Source organism: Bos indicus, chromosome 11 (assembly GCF_029378745.1).
Source record: "Bos indicus isolate NIAB-ARS_2022 breed Sahiwal x Tharparkar chromosome 11, NIAB-ARS_B.indTharparkar_mat_pri_1.0, whole genome shotgun sequence".
Classification (NCBI taxonomy): domain Eukaryota; kingdom Metazoa; phylum Chordata; class Mammalia; order Artiodactyla; family Bovidae; genus Bos; species Bos indicus.
The window spans coordinates 37,474,161-37,493,749 of record NC_091770.1 but is presented as its reverse complement, the minus strand read 5'-3'; the positions used below and the strand labels follow the sequence as shown (position 1 = coordinate 37,493,749).

At 38.2% G+C, this 19,589-nt stretch overlaps 1 protein-coding gene across 2 annotated transcripts in view; it reads left to right on the top strand.

The window, feature by feature from the left end:
* Positions 1 to 19,589, top strand: part of RTN4 (reticulon 4) — a 74,572-nt gene that overhangs the window by 3,720 nt on the left and 51,263 nt on the right. The window contains exon 2 of one of the 2 annotated variants that reach the window (XM_019970152.2): positions 19,376 to 19,432. The exons of the other annotated variant lie outside the window; for it this stretch is intronic. Coding sequence (XP_019825711.2) covers positions 19,376 to 19,432 — 57 coding nt within the window. The remainder of the gene's footprint in view (positions 1 to 19,375; positions 19,433 to 19,589) is intronic. 2 annotated transcript variants of the gene reach the window in all.

Here is a 19,589-nt window from a genome sequence, read left to right as displayed (position 1 = left end):
AAATGTGCAGTAGATCTGGATTCTGAAGGGTGTCGAATGCCAAGTTAAGGATTTAGGGTTTTATCATCCTGCTTTTATTCATGTTCTGCCATCCACAGTTGCCCTTGCACTTGGCAATTTAAATTATGAGGCAAAAAGTGTTTTCATTGTTGTTTCCAAAATAGGATGTTATTTCCTTATTTATCGTCCTTTTCCTGAATTACTGCTTTCAGCATTGGGAAGCCATCAAGAATTATTGAACTGAGGCATGGAATAATGAAAGCAGTGTTAGAAAAGTGAATTGGTGGCAATTTTCAAGATAGGTTGGAAAGAAAAAATGGAAACTATTTAGAAATCTTTCACAGTAGTTCTGAGAGAGGTGAGTAGAGCCTGAACTAGTTCATTTAGTGGAAATGAAATATAGGGAGGAATATAAAACTTTAGGAAGGATGAGTTTTTTGGCTCTGAGTCTCTGTTTTTATAGTTAGGTTAAGAAGAAGTTTTATGAAAGAGAACTGCCATGGATACAAATAATATAATGTTGGTGGTTTTTAAATTTGAGACTATCAAAAGTTTTTGAAATGGAAATTTGTATAGAATTGGATATTGCTCATAAGTATAGTATAATATTGCTCATTATATGGCTTAAGGATTGAAAGTTATTAGTCATTTTTACAGTCATTTCTTATTATATCAGTATTGAAGCACATGATAGAAGTGTTAAAAGATTCTGAGTGATTATAGTTTATATAGTTTAAATATTAGTCTTTAACATAAAGTTCAAGTAAACAGTGATGTGACATTCCCAGGAAGTAGTTGTCACCAAAGAAAGAGATGTTATGTCAAAATCCATTTCCCATCCTCCCTTCTTCATTTTTATCTAGAAAATGTTAACAAGGAATGAAACTGATGGGTGTAGAGGTTCTGAATAATTCTTTTGTTAACCATTTCTAATGTTCTGACGAGGAATAAAAGTTGGGAACAGGTGCTGTGCTTGTTGTTGTTTAGTTGCTAAGTCATGTCCGACTTATGGATAAAGTGAATTACTTTTCAGATTGGTTCCTAGGAAGCTCAGTGTCAAATTTATAGTTCTTTTTAGTAACTAACAAGCTTCCTCAAATCCTTTTTAAAATGAAGTGATGAAGTTATATTGAATCTTTAATAAATATCTAATTATGTGAAATAACATTTAGAAACATGCTATCTTAACACTCTCTTTCTGTAAACCTGGAGGATTACTATGTTATCTATGTGTGCCTGCTTCCCAGGTGGTGCTAGTGGTAAAGGACCGCTTGCTATTGCAGGAGACATGAGAGACTCAGGTTTGATCCCTGGGTTGGAAAGATCCCTTGGAGGAGGGCATGACAACCCACTCCAGTATTCTTACCAGAAGAATCCCATGGGCAGAGGAGCCTGGCAGGCTACAATAGGGTGGCAAAGAGTCCGACATGACTCGTGACTTAGCACACACACACCTATTGTCTAATAATTAGCTCTGTATCATGTGTAGTTATTTCATAATATACTTAAAAACAGAGTATTTGAAACACTGCTGTTGCAAAGCCCCAACTTAAATGGCACATTTTAAAGGTCCTTTGCTAGCCCAGGATAAAAGTACCAACCAAATGGATGATATTTCTTGATTTTTTTCCCTGGGACCTCGAAGTAGAAGCAAATGTTGGTAGACACACTGTTCTTATAGTGTATTCTTTGAGAATTTTTATTCCTGTTTCTAAATATAGACCCTAGAAGATTGCTCTGGGGGTGACAGCCCCAGGGATGGGAACTGTAAGAGTAGAACCATAATTCATCACCAGTGTTTAAGTGGGTGAGTGTGACCTTTGTGGCTAGCTAGTGTAGGACATAGGCATGCACTGTGGGAGGACCCAGCTCTACTGATGCTAGAGTTTTCTCAGACTGAAGGCCTCATCATTCTTTCAGCTCTAAAGGAGGAATTGATAATTTCACATTTAAACTAATGATTTTTTTTGTTTCTTGGAATGGTAATTTTTAAATTTTAAATCACTTTACTCATGCATTCCCATAACATTCTGCTCTTACCTCACCATACCATATATATGGGAATGGTATGTTCACTCATTTCTGTTCCCCAGATTATATGCTCCTTGAGGAAAGGGACTGTATTTCCTTTTTACCTTGAGGGAAAGGACCACATGCACTATCTCTCCATTGCTGAGCGCAATCCTTTAGATGTGGCATAGGCAGTCAGGTATTTGTTGAACTAATATTATAGATGAATCCTGATCTGTATTTTGTGTGACTTTACAAGTACTGAAATATTTTCTCTCAAAAGTCCCAAGTCTTGGTACTTTCCTGGTTGTCCAGTGGTTAAGACTGTGCTGCTACTGCGGGGGCACATGTTCAGTCCCTGATCAGGGACGTTCCTCATTGTGGTTTGGCCAGAAAGGAAAAAAAAAAAATCCCAAGTCCTATGAATTAAAGCATTGATCTATTTAAAAATGCTAGGTATATGGATGTACTTTTTTATTTAACCAGTCTCTTATTGATAGTTAATTAGGTTATTTTTCAGCTTTTTCTGTTACAAGTAACATTGTGGTGAACACCTTTATATATACTTCTTTGCAAATACATGCTGTTATGTGTTGTAGAATAAATTCACATAAGTGGAATTACTGATTCAAAGGGTAAAGCATTGAAAATGTTGGTGGATAATGCCAAACAGTAGTACAGTAGGTGTTACTCCTACTCCTGTAGTAGGAGCTGTAGCTGCTAAAGATTGGATTATCTTTTCAGCAGTCTCTGAATCCTTATGTGGCTGTCTAAAAATTACTTCTTTAATGTCTTGTTCTTATTACGATAGATGAAGAAGGCTTATAAAGTTTTCTTCAAACAGATTTGGCAGTAGGCTGGTCTATACTGGTGGTCTCTTGGGAGTTCAAGATTAAGGAAAGTTAGCATGTTGCTGCTACTGCTGCTGCTAAGTCGCTTCAGTCATGTCTGACTCTGTTCTACCCCATAGACGGCCTCCCACCAGGCTCTGCTGTCCCCGGGATTCTCCAGGCAAGAACACTGGAGTAGGTTGCCATTTCCTTCTCCAATGAAGTTAGCATGCTGCTAAGTCGCTTCAGTCGTGTCCGATTCTGTGCGACCCCATAGACGGCAGCCCACCAGGCTCCCCCGTCCCTGGGATTCTCCAGGCAAGAACACTGGAGTGGGTTGCCATTTTCTTCTCCAGTGCGTGAAAGTGAAAGTGAAGTCGCTCAGTCGTTTCTGACTCTGTGCGACCCCATAGACAGCAGCCCACCAGGCTCCTCCGTCCACAGGATTTTCTAGGCAAGAGTACTGGAGTGGGTTGCCATTGCTTTCTCCAATGAAGTTAGCATACTCCTTTTTAAAACCAGGTGTAGGGCTGAGTATGGAGACTTGAAGATGAGTAGAGACTGTAGTTATGAGAGGTACATGTGGCAGATAAGGAAAGAATACAAGCCCCTTCCTGTGAAGTATTTTCTGCTGTCTTAAAAGCAGAGGACTCCTGTGGTTTTACTGTAGGAACAATCATATATTTACAAACCTGTCAGCTGCTTTTGTGAAAAGAGAAAAAAAAAAACTCATTTTATTCCCCTCCTGAACTTTATAGATTGACTTATAAACTTCACTAACTGAAAGGCACCATTATTAAATTTATTTATCTTAGTATACTGACAGCCCTAGGTGAAGCTGACCTAAAGCATGAACAATTTTTTTAAATCTGCTGGAGTCTTTGGTCTCAGAGGGAATTTACTTGTTTAAAATTCTGTTCATCTTTGTTCTAAGGGAGTTTATTAAATACACCTAAACCTATCATGTAAGTCCCTTTCACAGTCTTTAGAACTTCTCAGTCTCAACTAATTAACATCATTATTAAATTAAGAGTTTTATTCTACGAAGTTCTGAATTCAATTTGCTGATACTTTGCTAACAATTTTGCATGCCTTGTGTAAGGAATATTTTTCTCTATTTTTTTAAAAATAGCTTTGTTTCTTTTTTTTCATTGTGTGTGGGTTTTTTTTTTTTTTGACTGACTAGTTGATTCGGCTGAGCTGGGTCTTTGTTGCAGCATGCAGGATCTTTAGTTGCAGCCTGTGGAATCTGATTCCCTGACCTGGGATCAAACCCATGCCCCTGGGGGTTCATTGGGAGCTTGTAGTCTTAGCCACTGGACCACCAGGGAAGTCCTTATTTTTCGGTATTTTATATTTTCTTGTAATAATTCTGTCTGGTTTTGGTATTAGTGCATAAATCTATGAAACATTTTGGGAAGTGCTTCCTCTTAATATACTGAAAAAGTTTGTGTAAGCATCCTTCAGTGTTGATAGAATTTATTAGTGTTGGGGCTTCCTAGGTGGTAAGTGGGTAAAGAATCCACTTGCAATGCAAGAAATCCCTGGGCTGGGAAGATCCCCAGGAGGAGGAAATGGCAACCCACTCTAGTATTCTTGTCTGGAGAATCCCACAAAGAGAAGCCTGGCAGGCTAAAGTCCGTAGGGTGGCAAGAATCACAGCTGAAGCGACTGAGAACACGCACACAGTGAAGCTGTCTGGCCTTGGAGTTCTCTGTGTGGAGGTTTCAAATTATAGGTATACTATTCTAATGTGATATAGGGCTATTCAGATTTTCTGTTTCAGCTTGTGTCAGTTTTGGAAATGTATGCTTTGCAAGGAACTTCATTATTTCATCTTTATGAGGGAACATCAAGGAATTTGTCCACTCAACCTAAGTTGTCTAATTTATTGGCATAGACTTGTTTGTGTAACCTCATACCTTTTTAGAAGTTATAGAGCTAGTCCCTCTTTTATTTCCAATATGTGTTTTCCTCTCTTTTTCTTAATCATTTTAGGGATTATCACTTCTATTAATCTTTTCAACAAACCAACTTTTGGTTTCATTGACTTTTCTCTTGAGTTTGCATGTTTCCTGTATCATTGGTTTCTGATGTTATTTTATTTATTTTCTATTGTTTATTTGGATTTACTTGCTGTTTTCCTAGTTTCCTCTGGTGGAAGCTTTAAACTTTAACCCTTTTTTTAAGAGCATTTAGAGCTATAAACTTCTCTCTAAGCATTACTTTAGCTGTATTCTGCAGATTTCCATTATCATTTGATTTAAATTACTGTTTAATTTTTCCTGTGATAATTCTTTGATCCATCAGCTATTTAGAATTGTGTGTTTAATTTCTAGACATTTGAGGGGTTTTCCAGAATTTTTCTGTTTTATTGATTTCAGCTTAATTCATGTGGTCAGAGAACCTGTACTGCATGATTTCAGTCCTTTTAAATGTATTGAGATTTACTTTGTAGACCAGGAAATGGTTTATCTTGGTGTATGTTCCATGCATACTTGAGCAGAATGTATATTCTGTTATTGGTTGTAGTGCACTATAATGAAGTCAGTTTATTGGGGTGTTGTCTAAACCATCAGTATCCTTGTGTAGAATGTGTGTATGTGCATGTGTGTCTAGTCTATCAGTTAACTGAGAGTTGAGTGTTAACATGTTTAAATAATGTTTGTAGATTTGTCCTTGTCTCCTTTTAGTTTTTGCTTCATGATTTTCCATTACACCTTTCCTGTGTAACCTTTAGTGTTGTTATATATCTATTTAGCATATGTCTTATTGCTCTTTTATCATTATCAAATGCTCCTGTTTACCTCTGGTAATCTGAAAGTAATACTTTTTTTGTTTGAATCTATTTCGCTTGACATTAATATCGCCATTCTAGATTTTGTAGGATAAGTACTTGGATCGTATATCCTTTCACAGCCTTTTACTTTTAACCTTTCTGTGTTTTTATATTTAAAGTGTGTGTCCTGTAAGTGACATTTAGTAGGGTTTTCATCTAGTCTGAAAATCTCTGCCTTTTAATTGGAGCAGTTTACTATATTCAGTGTAATTATTAGTATAGCTCATTTAAGTCTCTTTTCTCTTAGTTCCATCTGCTTTTTTTTTTTTTTTTTGTACTTCTGTATATTCCTTCCATCTTTTGTGCTTTTATTGTCATTGTCATTTTAACTCTCTCTATATTGTAGTTATTTAAGTTTTAAAAATCAGTTATTCTTGAAAGAAATGAGAATACTTTATATTTACTCATATATTTACCTTTTCTTTAAGGAAATTAGAAAGTGGGACTATTTTGTATCTACTCATATATTTACCATTTCTGCCCTTCTTCATTCCTTTATGAAGATTCGGTTTCTATATGGTATCTTTTTTCCTTCTTTCTGAAGACCTTCATTTTACATTCCTTGTTGTTCTGGTTCCTTGGTGATGAAATCTTTCATTTTTTGTTTTCATCTTTTATCTCTATTATCTTAAGTCATCTTTATTTTTGAAGGATTTTTTTTGAAGAATACAGTTAATTTTATTGTTTGTAATGGTCTATAAAATCACAGAAGGTACTGAATTAGCAGATACTGACTGAATCATTGTTGCTTGGGGAAATACAGGGTTAGGTTCCTGTGAACCTCATGGCGTTTTTGTTAATGATAAGTATATAACTTTATTTTAGGCGTGTTTCTATTTAAAGAAACACATTATTTAATATATATTGTAGACTCATTAACATTGAACTCATGGCCAAGAGTACTATAACTCATGTCTGAATGAACCTTATCTAAAACATGTGTTTCCTCTGTAAGGTACATCATAATCTTCTTGCTCTTAAGAACACGAGATAGTACTTAAGCACTATGCTTAGGGCCCACATCAGAATCACCAACAAAAAGCATAGAAATGTAAACAGTGGGGCACTGAATAGACTGCTAAAAGAATACTTGTTTACTGTATGGGAGCTGAAACGAGATGGCATAGGGTTGCTTTGTTTGACCTCACCTGATCGTGTGTTCAGTATGTTGGGGGACTGGAATGTTTGGTTCCTCTGCACTTGCCCATTTCTGTAAGTACTGACTTTTGGTTTATCAATTTAGTGAGTAGACTGGCAAATTAAGGAATTAGTGGTTTAGAATTGGGAAAGGAGTAAGTCAAGGCTGTGTATTGTCACTTGCTTATTTAGCTTATGTGCAGAGTACATCATGTGAAATGCTAGGCTGGATGAATCACAGCATGGAATCAAGATTGCAGGGAGAGATATCAACAGTCTCAGATAGGCAGATGATAACCCCTCTATGGCAGAAAGTGAAGAGAAACTAAAGAGCCTCTTGATGAGGGTAAAAGAGAGTGAAAAAGCTGGCTTAAAAACTCATTGTTCAGAAAGCTAAGATCATGGCATCTGGTCCCATCACTTCATGGCAAATAAAAGGGGAAAAAGTGGAAACAGTGACAAATTTTATTTTCTTGGGGTCCAAAATCACTGAGGATGGTGACTGCAGCTGCTCCTCGGAAGGAAAGCTATGACAAACCTAGACAGCATATTAAAAAGAGGGACATAACTTTGCCAACAAGGATCTGTATAGTCCAAGCTGTGGTTTTTCCAGCAGTCGTGTGGATCTGAGAATTGGACCATAAAGAAGACTGAGCGCCCATGATTTCGTGCTTTCAAATTGTGCTGGAGAAGGCTCTTGAGAGTCCTTTGGACTGCAGGGAGATCAAACCAGTCTATCCTAAAGGAAATCAACCCTGAATCCTCATTGGAAGGACTGATGCTGAAGCTCCAGTACTTTGGCCACCAGATGTGAAAGACTCATTGGAAAAGACCCTGATGCTGGGAAAAGATGGAGCTCAGGAGAAGGGAGTGACAGAGGAAGAGATGGTTTGGATAGCATCACTAAATCAATGGGAGTGAGTTTAAGCAAACTCTGGGAGATGGTGAAGGACAGGGAAGCCTGGCGTGCTCCAGTCCTTGGGGTCACAAAGAGTCTGACATGACTTAGTGACTGAACAACAACAAAGGGTTGACTGCACTCAGTTCACTAGGCTTTCACTTTCTTTCTCTGCATCATTTTAAAGAATGTTCTATTATCTTTTGGGTTACATTGTTTCCAATTGAGAAGTCAGGTCATTCTTAATATTGTTTGCCTGCCCTTTCCCTTTGTTTTCTACAGTTATCTCTTTGTGGTTTGTGTTTATCCTGCTTGTAGTTCATTGAGCTTCGGTGGCTGGTATTTTCTATCACGATTGTCAAATTTTAGGCCATTAATAATCGTAATTTTCCCCCCTATATTATTGCCTTTTGGGGGGACTCCATTTTACATATACTTTAACTGTGTGAGTCACAAAAAACTGTGGAAAATTCTGAAAGAGATGGGAATACCAGACCAGCTGACCTGCCTCTTGAGAAACCTGTATGCAGGTCAGAAAGCAACAGTTAGAACTGGACATGGAACAACAGACTGGTTCCAAATAGGAAAAGGAGTACATCAAGGCTATATATTGTCACCCTGCTTATTTAACTTATATGCAGAGTACGTCATGAGAAATGCTGGGCTGGAAGAAGCACAAGCTTTAATCAAGACTGCTGGGAGAAATATCAATCACCTCAGATATGCAGATGATATCACCCTTATGGCAGAAAGTGAAGAGGAACTAAAAAGCCTCTTGATGAAAGTGAAAGAGGAGAGTGAAAAAGTTGGCTTAAAGCTCAACATTCAGAAAACGAAGATCATGGCATCTGGTCCCATCACTTCATGGGAAATAGATGGGGAAACAGTGGAAACAGCCTCAGACTTTATTTTTTGGGGCTCCAAAATCACTGCAGATGGTGACTGCAGCCATGAAATTAAAAGACGCTTACTCCTTGGAAGGAAAATTATGACCAACCTAGATAGCATATTCAAAAGCCGAGACGTTACTTTGCCAACAAAGATCTGTCTAGTCAAGGCTGTGGGTTTTCCAGTAGTCATATATGGATGTGAGAGTTGGACTGTGAAGAAAGCTGAGCGCCGAAGAATTGATGCTTTTGAACTGTGGAGAAGACTCTTGAGAGTCCCTTGGACTGCAAGGAGATTCAACCAGTCCATCCTAAAGGAGATCAGTCCTGGGTGTTCATTGGAAGGACTGATGCTAAAGCTGAAACACCAATACTTTGGCCACCTCATGTGAAGAGTTGACTCATTGGAAAAGACCCGGATGCTGGGAGGGATTGGGGGCAGGAGGAGAAGGGGATGATAAAGGATGAGATGGCTGGATGGCATCACTGACTCGATGGACATGAGTTTGAGTGAACTCTGGGAGTTGGTGATGGACAGGGAGGCCTGGCGTGCTGCGATTCATGGGGTCGCAAAGAGTCAGAAACGACTGAGCGACTGAACTGAACTGACTGAACTAACTGCTTGGTTATCTCACCAGTTATTGAGACTGTTCATTTATTCCCCCTCCCCCCACAGCTTTTTGTTTTTCATACTGTGCTTCAGTTTGGATAGTTTCTGTTACTCTTTGTTTAAATTTATTGATCCAATCTCCATTGTCCAATCTGCTTTTAAGCTTATCTGGTGAAGTTTTCTTTAGATTAATGTGATTTTCAGTTATAGCATTTCCATTTGGTTCTTTTTCTAGTCTGTGTTTTTCTGTCAAGATTCTCTGTTCACTCATTATGTTGGTCTTTTACAAAAGCTATTTTAATTTCCAATTAATATTCATTAATCCAACATTTACACTATTTCTTTTTGTTTACGTTGGCTATTTTTTCTTATTCTCATATTTTCTTGCTTCTTTTCTTGTCCAGTAATTTTTTTATTTTATACTGCTTGTCATGGATATGGTTGGATTTTGGCAGACAGTTGGTTGCTGACAAATCACTTTAATCTTTTCAAGTCTTGATTTTAAAATTTGTGTGGGTCTAAAGCAGTGATTTACTTTTTCTTTAAGGGCAGAGTAGTAAATATTTTAGGCTTGCAGGTCATACAGGTTCTATCTAACTACTCCTCTTTGCCCTTACAGTGCAGAAGTAGCCATAGGCAAAACGACACACGAATGGGCTTTTTCCAGTACAGCTTTGGCTCATGAGCCGTATTTGCTGACTTGTCCTAGAGTACCCCTTACTTTAGGGTTACGTAGTCCCACTCTTAAGGTGTACCTTTTCTGGAATCTTATTTTTGTGCTGGGATGTTCAGGAGCTGTCTCTACTCTGACTGGCCAACACTTTTAGGTCAGGTCTTACAACACAGTCTGACCTCCAGAATATCCACTCAGTTCACAGCTTGATCATAGATTAGTCTGCTGGGTCTTGGTAAGTCTTGTGATGTGTCTGTGCAGCATTGTATTCAGCTAAAGGTTTAAAGGGAACATCTGTCTAGATTTCTGGAGCTCCTTTTCTTTGAAGCTTTCCTTTGTATGTCACCCTGCTCCACAAATTCCAGACAACTCAACAGCTTCCTCTGCCCAGCAAGAGTGCAGTATCCTGGGGCAGCTCTGCCATGTGCTGTTGACAGAAAGAGCCTTCGGAAAGCCAGGGCACTCGGCTGGTGTGCTTGCCTCTTAGGAATTACACTCCTGTGCTGCCTGTGGTCCAGTGTCTCAGGACAGTTGCTTCATATATTTTGCCCAGTTTTATAGCTGTTTATGTTGGAAGGGTTAGTGTGATAAAATTACTCTCATAGCCAGGAGCAGAGGTTCTTCTCCATGATTTTAAAACGCAGTTTATTTTCCTTGTTGTATAAGCTAGGTATGATTTTACTGACCAGTTGGTTTTGAAACAGTCAGCATAAGAATGTGTGGACGTTGGTGAGATTGTAATACGTGCTAAGTTGCTTCAGTCGCATCCAACTCTATGCAAACCCATGGACTCCCACCAGGCTTCTCTGTCCTTGGGATTTTCCAGGCAAGAAAGCGATGTCCTTCTCCAGAGATTGATAGTGTATATGTTTTTCCAGTTTACCAGTAACAAATTCAAAATTGATAACGCCATTTTTACTTTTTCGGAGAAGTGATTTACTTAAAAGAAATCTCTCTAGTAAATTTTAATTTTGACACTGATTATTGTTTGGTAGAAGTAATTAGCATTCAAAGTTTGTAGTCCTAAGGCAGTTAGTCTAAACTTATGTTCTAGTTTTAGGCTTTGGTAAGGAAAAGAATCGAGCACTAGGGCCTATGTGAGGAATAGATCATTTGGAAATCTTTCATACTGTTATTATAAGTAATTCAGTGATTCTGTTCCTTTTACTGAGGGTAATAAGGAAATTAGTGTATATCTGATTATAGTTTAAATTTCAAATTTCTAGCTTTGTCATTAACTATGCTTTGAATAAGTTACTTTAAGGTACTCTGAGCTTTGGTAAGTAGAAATGCAGAGGACTAACAAAAATAAGGTAAGGTTGAGTATATTTTAGAAAGTTATTGGGGCTGAATATGGTGAATTTGAGCATTACTGGATGTTAATATTCAGGTATTAACATGAGAGGGAAGCATGAGAGGGAAGCATGGGTTTGAACAGGAAGAAGTTTGTTTGATTGGTGTAGATAATATGTTGAGATAAGTTTGGACAGTTAAATTGGAGGTTCCCTGGTGGCTCACATGGTAAAGAATCTGCCTACAATGCAGGAGACCCAGTTTCAGGAAGATCCTTTGGAGAAGGGAATGGCGCCTCACTCCAGTATTCTTGCCTGGAGAATTCCGTTGACAGAGGAGCCTGGCAGGGCTACAGTCTGTGGGGCCGCAAAGAGTCAAACACAACGGAGTGACTAACACTTTCACTTTTTCAGTGCAGGCCTTAATATGTCTTAGAGTTTTTGGTATAATTCAGTGTATAACCAGGAGCGCGTAAATGTCTTTTGAGCAAGAAAATAAACCGAATTGTCCTTTTTGATGGCTGTAGGGGAGAGACTTAATGAGTTCTAGATTCCTTTTGCCTATTTAGTGAAAACTTGTTTTTGTTTTTTCAATATGCCATTATGTTTTTACTTAGTTTGGATATAATTAAGTCCCTAATATTTATTATTTCTCTGGCTGTCTGTTCAAATAGTACAAATGAGATTGGATGACTAAGGTTTTGGTTTCTTTGTTTTTTGTTTCTCATTTTTTAAAAATCTGTCATTCTTTTATTTTTGACTCCTTTTTAAATTTATTTTTTAATTGGAGGAAAATTGTTTTGCAGTATTATCTTGGTTTCTGCCATACAACAATCCAAATCAGCTACAATTACATGTATATCTCCTCCCTGTTGAACCCCCCGTCCCCTCATCCCACCTCTCTAGTTAATCACAGGGCCCCAAGCTGGGTTCCTGGTGTTGTACAGCAACTCCCCACCATAGTTTTACACTCGATAGCGTGTATGTGTTGATGCCGCTTTCTCCATTCATCCCACCCTCTTCTTCCACCTCTCTGTCCACAAGTCCGTTTTCTGCATCTGTGTCTCCATTTCTTCCCTGCAGGTAGGTTCATGAATACCATTTTTCTAGTTTCCATATATATGTGTTGCTGCTGCTGCTGCTAAGTCACTTCAGTCATGTCGGACTCTGTGCGACCCCATAGACGGCAGCCCACCAGGCTCCCCTGTCCCTGGGATTCTCCAGGCAAGGGTACTGGAGTGGGCTGCCATTTCCTTCTCCAGTGCATATATGTGTTAATATATGGTATTTGTTACTCTCTTTCTGACTTACTTCCCTCTATATAATAGGCTGTAGCTTCATCCAGCTCACTAAAAGTAACTCAAATTCGTTCTTTTTAATGGCTGAGTAATATTCTGTTGTACACATATACTGCATCTGCTTTATCCGTTTGTCTGTTGATGGACATCTAGGTTGCTTCCATGTCCTGGCTATTGTAGATAGTGCTGCCATGAACATTAGGGTACGTGTGTCTTTTAGAATTGTGGTTTTCTCAGAGTATATGCTCAAGAGTGGGATTGTTGGGTCATATGATAGATTTATTCCTAGTTTTTTTTTTTTTTTAATAGTAATTCTAATTTATTTTTTGTGAATGTCCACAATGTTTTCCATAGAGGTTATACCAATTTATATTCCCAATAATGCATAAAGGTTACCTTTTTTCCACATCCTCACCAATACTCATTTGTTGTCTTTTTGATAATAGCCATTCTGACAAGTGTAAGGTGGTATCTCATTGTGGTTTTTAATGTGCGTTTCCCTGATGATTAGTGAGCATCTTTACATGTGCCTGTTAGCCATCTGTTGTTAGTCATTTTTGGAAAAATATCTATTCAGTTTACTGCTCATTTTTTAAAAATTGAATTGTTTGTTTTTTGATGCTGAGTTGTATGAGTTCTTTGTATATTTCGGATATTAACCTCTCATCAATTTCAGTTTAGTTCAGTCACTCAGTCATGTCAGACTCTTTGCGACCCCAAGGACCACACCACATCAGGCTTCCCTGTCCATCCCCGGCCCCTGGAGCTTGCTCAAACTCATGCTCATCGAGTCGATGATGCCATGCAACCATCTCATCCTCTGTTGTCCCCTTCTCCTCCTGCCTTCAGTCTTTCCCAGTATCAGGGTCTTTTCCAATGAGTCAGTTCTTCGTATCAGGTGGCCAAAGTATTGGAGCTTCAGCTTCGGCATCAGTCCTTCCAAAGAAAATTCAGAACTGATTTCCTTTACTGGTTTGAACTCCTTGCAGTCCAAGGGACTCTCAAGAGTCTTCTCCAACACCACAGTTCAAAAGCATCCGTTCTTTGGCACTCAGCTTTCTTTATAGTCCAGCTCTCACACCCATACATGACTACAGGAAAAACCATAGCTTTGACTAGATGGACCTTTGTTGGCAAAGTAAGGTCACTTCTTTTTAATATGCTGTCTAGGTTGGTCATAGCTTTTCTTCCAAGGAGCAAGCATCTTTTAAAAGTTCATGGCTGCAGTCACCATTTGCAGTGATTTAGAGCCCCCCGAATTAAAATGTCTTACTGTTTCCATTGTTTTCCCATCTATTTGCCATGGTGTGATGGGTCCAGATGCCATGATCTTAGTTTTCTAAATGTATCATGGAATATATCATTTGTAAATATCTTTTCCCATTCAGTAAGTGATCTTTTTGTTGTGTTGATGGGTTCATTTCATGATATAATAACACATAATAAAAGCAGACAACTTAAATAGTATTGTAGCTGGTATGAACATATTTGCTTATCTCTCCTCTCCTTTTTTAACGTACCTAATGTGTATCATAAGATTTTTCAACTCAAAGCATTGTGTCAACAAATAACTGTTCTTTAAAAATTATCTATTACCCCTGAGGTCAATTTGTTACTATTTCCTTTACTTTCTAACCAAACTCCTCCTGGTCACCTCTATATTTGCCTTTGTTCATCTAAAGTAATGCAGTCATATTTTCCTGGACTAATTCTGAAACAGTTGATATTTCTTGTCTTTAAATATATCCCGTTTTACAGTTTAGTGCTATGTACTTGGTTTTAGCCTATGTATGGATTTAACTTTAAAAAGTAGTTGCTATGGTAGAACACTGACTTAAACCTGGCTGAATAGAGCCTCCATGCAAATGGGTGGGTAAGTGAGTGAGTGAAGTCGCTCAGTCATGTCTAACTCTTTGTGACCCCATGGGCTGTAGCCCACCAGGCTCCTCCATCCATGGGATTCTCCAGGCAAGAATACTGGAGTGGGCTGCCATTTCCTTCTCCAATGCATATATGTGTTAATATATGGTATTTGTTACTCTCTTTCTGACTTACTTCCCTCTATATAATAGGCTGTAGCTTCATCCAGCTCACTAAAAGTAACTCAAATTCGTTCTTTTTAATGGCTGAGTAATATTCTATTGTACACACATACTGCATCTGCTTTATCCGTTTGTCTGTTGATGGACATCTAGGTTGCTTCCATGTCCTGGCTATTGTAGATAGTGCTGCCATGAACATTAGGGTACGTGTGTCTTTTAGAATTGTGGTTTTCTCAGAGTATATGCTCAAGAGTGGGATTGTTGGGTCATATGATAGATTTATTCCTAGTTTTTTAAAGGATGTCCCTACTGTTTGCCCTATTGGCTGTATCATTTTACATTCCCACCAACAGTGCAGGAGGGTTCTCTTTTCTCCACATCCCCTCCAGCATTTATTGTTTGTAGATTTTTTTTGATGATGGGCATTCTGAGTGATGTGAGGTAATACCTAATTATAGTTTTGATATGCATTTCTCCAATAATGAGTGATGTTAAGCATCTTTTCACGTGTTTATTGGCCATCTGTATATCTTCTATGGAGAAATGTCTGTTTAGGTCTTCTGCCCATTTTTTGATTGGGCTGTTTTTGTTTTTCTGATATTGAGCTTTTATATTGTGATTTTATATTGTGCTTTTTTAATTTTGGATTTGTGTCTTTATATTTTGGAGATTAATCCTTTGTCAGTTGCTTCATTTGCACTTATTTTCTCCCATCTTGAGAGTTGTCTTTTAATCTTGTTTATTGTTTCCTTTGCTGTGCAGAAGCATTTAAGTTTAATTAGGTCCCAACTTATTTATTTTTGTTTTTATTTCCATTACTATAGGAGGTGGGTCTTAGAGGATCTTGCTGTGATTTATGTCAGGGGATATATTGCCTATGTTTTTCTCTTAAGAGCTTTATAGTTTCTGGCCTAACATTTAAGTCTTTAATCCATTTTGAGTGTTTTTTTTGTGTATGGTATTAGGAAGTATTCTAGTTTTATTCTTTTATAGGTCGTTGTACAGTTTTCCCAGCACCACTTATTAAAGAAGCTATCTTTTCTCCATTTTATATTCGTGCCTCTTTTGTCAAAGATAAGGTACCCATAGGTATGTGGGTTTATCTCTCCGCTTTCTATCTTGTTCCATTGGGCTATATTTCTGTTTTTGTGTCAACAGCATACAGTCTTGATGACTGTAGCTTTGTAATATAGTTTGAAGTCAGGAAGGTTTATTTCTCCAGCTGTGTTTTCCTTTCTCAAGATTGCTTTGGCTTTTCGGAGTCTTTGGTGTTTCCATGCAAACCGTGAAATGTTTTTGTTCTTCTGTGAAAAATGCTATTGGTAGTTTGATAGAGAGTACATTGAATCTATAGAATATTTTACATAGTGTAGATGTTACATTGTGAAGTAGAAGCAAACAGTCAAATATTTTGGATAATTACAATGTATTTGCTGGGAGACAATTTTTCTTGTTTCAGGAGCTCAAACTTATGGGGCTGATCAACTAGGAATATGTAATTTATAACAGTTGCATTTGTGCATAAATACATCCCTCAGAAGATAAAGCACTTGAGCTTGAGAGACCTTTTTCAAATCCTGGCTCTCTGGTATCCTAGCAGTGTGACTTAGAGCAAGTTGTTTCTTTTTTCCCCTTCTTTCTCTGACAACTTTTTGAGGTAGTTACTATTTCTTTTCTTATTTCATATGAGGAAATGAAGCCCAGAAAGGCTCGGTAATACCTTTCTCAGGGTTGTACATTTGTAAGTGACGGATCTGTCATTTGGACCCAGGCAGTTTGATCCCATGATTCATAGTGGGCCTTAGTGAGAGTCTGAGCAGCTCTCTTCTTCAGGGCCAAATGTTAGTGATCTCTTCTGGATTTTTTTCCCTAAGCACTTTTAGAAATGGAATACTTGTTTTGTGACTAATTTTGGATTGAATCTCATTTCACAAATGGGGATTGAAAAAAATTTTTTTTAGTGAATATTTCAACTACCAGTTTGTAAACTTTCTTACTTGACCAAGTGCCAGAAATATAATTTTTACTGTAAGAGTGATTCTGGATAGCAGTAAGGATATATTTTGAAAAAAAAAATACTTTAAAATTTTGGCACAATTGTAGATATATTTTCCTTTCCCTATAATTTTAACGTAACAGGTTTCTAGTTCACTTTCCAAATAGACTGTCTCTTAATTAGTTGGTTTTTAACTATATTGTCTAGAAGAAAAAAACAACCATTTTCTTAGGAATTTGCTACCTTTTATTTAGATGGAGCAGCTGTGTAATTATTTGGTTTTTTCCTTTGACCCCCAAATCTCAGTTTTGTACAACATTTTAATTCATTATCTTAGCTGAAAGGAATTTTCAAATTGTGATTTTACAAATGAGAAACAATTTAACTAATATTACAGAAATCATCTTTTAAAAGTGTGTACACTGAAGCAGGAGCATGGATTTTAAATCTAGGCTATTGTGTAATTTAGAGCAAGCTACTAGATTGTCATCTGTAAAAATTCTCATATTTCTCATTGGGTTGATGTGTAGATTAAGTATGAAAAGTCCTTGGCCTGGCAGTAAGCATGAAATAAATGCTAAGTATTAGTTAAAAAATAAAATGTGTATGCATATGTGTGCGTGTGTGTGTGCTAGGTCGCTTCAGTCGTGTCTGACTCTTTACGACCTTAGGGACTGTAGCCCACCAGACTCTCTGTCCATGGGATTCTCCAGGCAAGAATACTGAAGTGGGTTGCCATGCCCTCCTCCAGGGGATCCTCCCAACCCAGGGACCAAACTGCGCCTCCTGCATTGCAAGGAGATCCTTTACCGTTGAGCCACTGGGGAAGCCCACGCATATGTGTACATTTTACAAAATCTCATAAGGCAAAGAGTCTCAATGGTTTGGGTGAGTGGCCTATCCAGCCTGTGGTTCTGGGTTATAGGAGACTTCTAAATGCTTGTCATGGATTTCACCTCACTACCAATCTAAGAAGCATTTATTTCTTTCTAAAATAATTTATTTATTTACTTTGGCTGTGCTGGGTCGTTGTTGCTGTGTGAGGTTTTCTGTAGTTTTGGTGAGTGGGGGCTGCTCTGTAGTTGCAGCACACCGGTTTCTCTGCTGGCTTCCCTTGTGGAGCACAGGCTCAAAGGCGTGTGGGCTTCACTAGTTGCAGTGTGCAGGTCAGTGGTTGTAGCTCTCAGGCTCTAAAGCGCAGGACCAATCGTGTGGCACAGAGGCTTAGTTGCTCTGCGGCATGTGGGATTGTCTCAGATCAGGGATTGAACCCATCTGTGTCGCCTGCATTGGCAACCGGATTCTTTACCACTGAATCACTAGGGAAGCCCTGAGAATCCTTTAGGTATCATACCTAGGGTGAATTTGTTTTTAAATTTTATGTGACATTTTGAATTCTTTGAGAAGAATACCCTTGGAAGAAAAGACTTTGTTCATGATAGCCACATCTCTGATTGCTCTTTTTTTGTGTTGATCAGGCTTGTCTAGCTTGTCCTTACCAGTAGAAGTGTCCAAATTTATTATTTCCTCTATGTGAAAGAAATACCTCCTGTCATCTCTCAAACTATTTCAAGTTGTCTTTTGTTAGGGGCCTTTCTCTAGTGTAAACCAAAGATATTTTGCATAAGATTGCCCGCCAGCAGGTATAAAATGACATTGTACAAGGTTAATATACCAATATGTAGTGTATTAGTCTATGGGCTGCCATAACAAAACACCATAGACTAGGTAACTTAAACAAGGGAACTTTAATTCTTACAGTTCTGAAGACTGGAAGGTCTTAAGACCAAAGCATGGGCAAGTTAGGTTTCATTAAAGGCCTGTTTTCTTGGCGTATAGGTTGCTGCCTTCTCACTGTGTGCTCACATGACCTCGTTATGTGACCATGGCCCGACCCTCATGACCTCATGTATTCCTCTTTACCTCTGAAAGGCCCCGTTTTCAAACATGACTCACTGGACCTTAGGACTTCAACATAATGAATTTGGGGGGAAACACAGTTTATAACATACGGCATACATTGGTTAAGAAAGGGAGCTCTGGAGTCTTGCTACTGATGTATCCCCGGAGTCTTTGTTACTTATGTACTGAGTGAGTTTCTTAATTTGTCTGTCTCTCAGTTTTTTAATCTGTTAAATGGGATATTAACAACACTGTAACAGAATTATAAGGAGTAAAATGAGTTCTTGCATCATGTAAAGCACTTAGAATAACAAATAGAGAATATGCATGATTTTCTGAAAGTGTTCTTCTAAAATGAACATGCTGCTGCTGCTAAGTCACTTCAGTCTTGTCCGACTTTGTGTGACCCCATAAATGGCAGCCCACCAGGCTCCCCTGTCCCTGGGATTCTCCAGGCAAGAACACTGGAGTGGGTTGCCATTTCCTTCTCCAGTGCATGAAAGTGAAAAGTGAAAGTGAAGTCGCTCAGTTGTGTCAGACTCTTAGCAACCCCATGGACTGCAGCCTACCAGGCTCCTCCATCCATGGGATTTTCCAGGCAAGAGTACTGGAGTGGGGTGCCATTACCTTCTCCAAAATTGAACATAGACCAATAAAAAAGAAAAGATTAGTGTATTAAAGCCATGATGATTCATGAAGTTTCTTTAACATAAACATGTTATTGCCTCTTGAGAAATGATAGGTTCTATGGGTATCATTTAGTCAATTTTGTAAATTATAATTTAATCTGGATTAATGGAACTACTAATGGTACTACTTTTTCCTTTCCATCTTGACTTTTTCTCTGTAGATAAAGTTTTGTGTTAACTCATTACAAACTGAACCCCTTGCTTGCTCCTCTTTAGTCTCCTTCCAGCTCTGTCTTTATTTCTGCTGAGGTTATATTCTATTTGTTTTTCAGATGAGACACTTTTTGCTCTTCCTGCTGCATCTGAGCCTGTGATACACTCCTCTGCAGGCAAGTTCTTTCTGCTAGCCTTTTATCTTCTGTGTATTCTAACTTTAACTTTTTAGTTTTGTTAACTATGCTTAGTAGTTTGAATTTACTAAAAATTAGCATGATTCCAAGAATGTTTGTCTACTGACCAAGTTGAAATTTGCATTTTATATGCTGT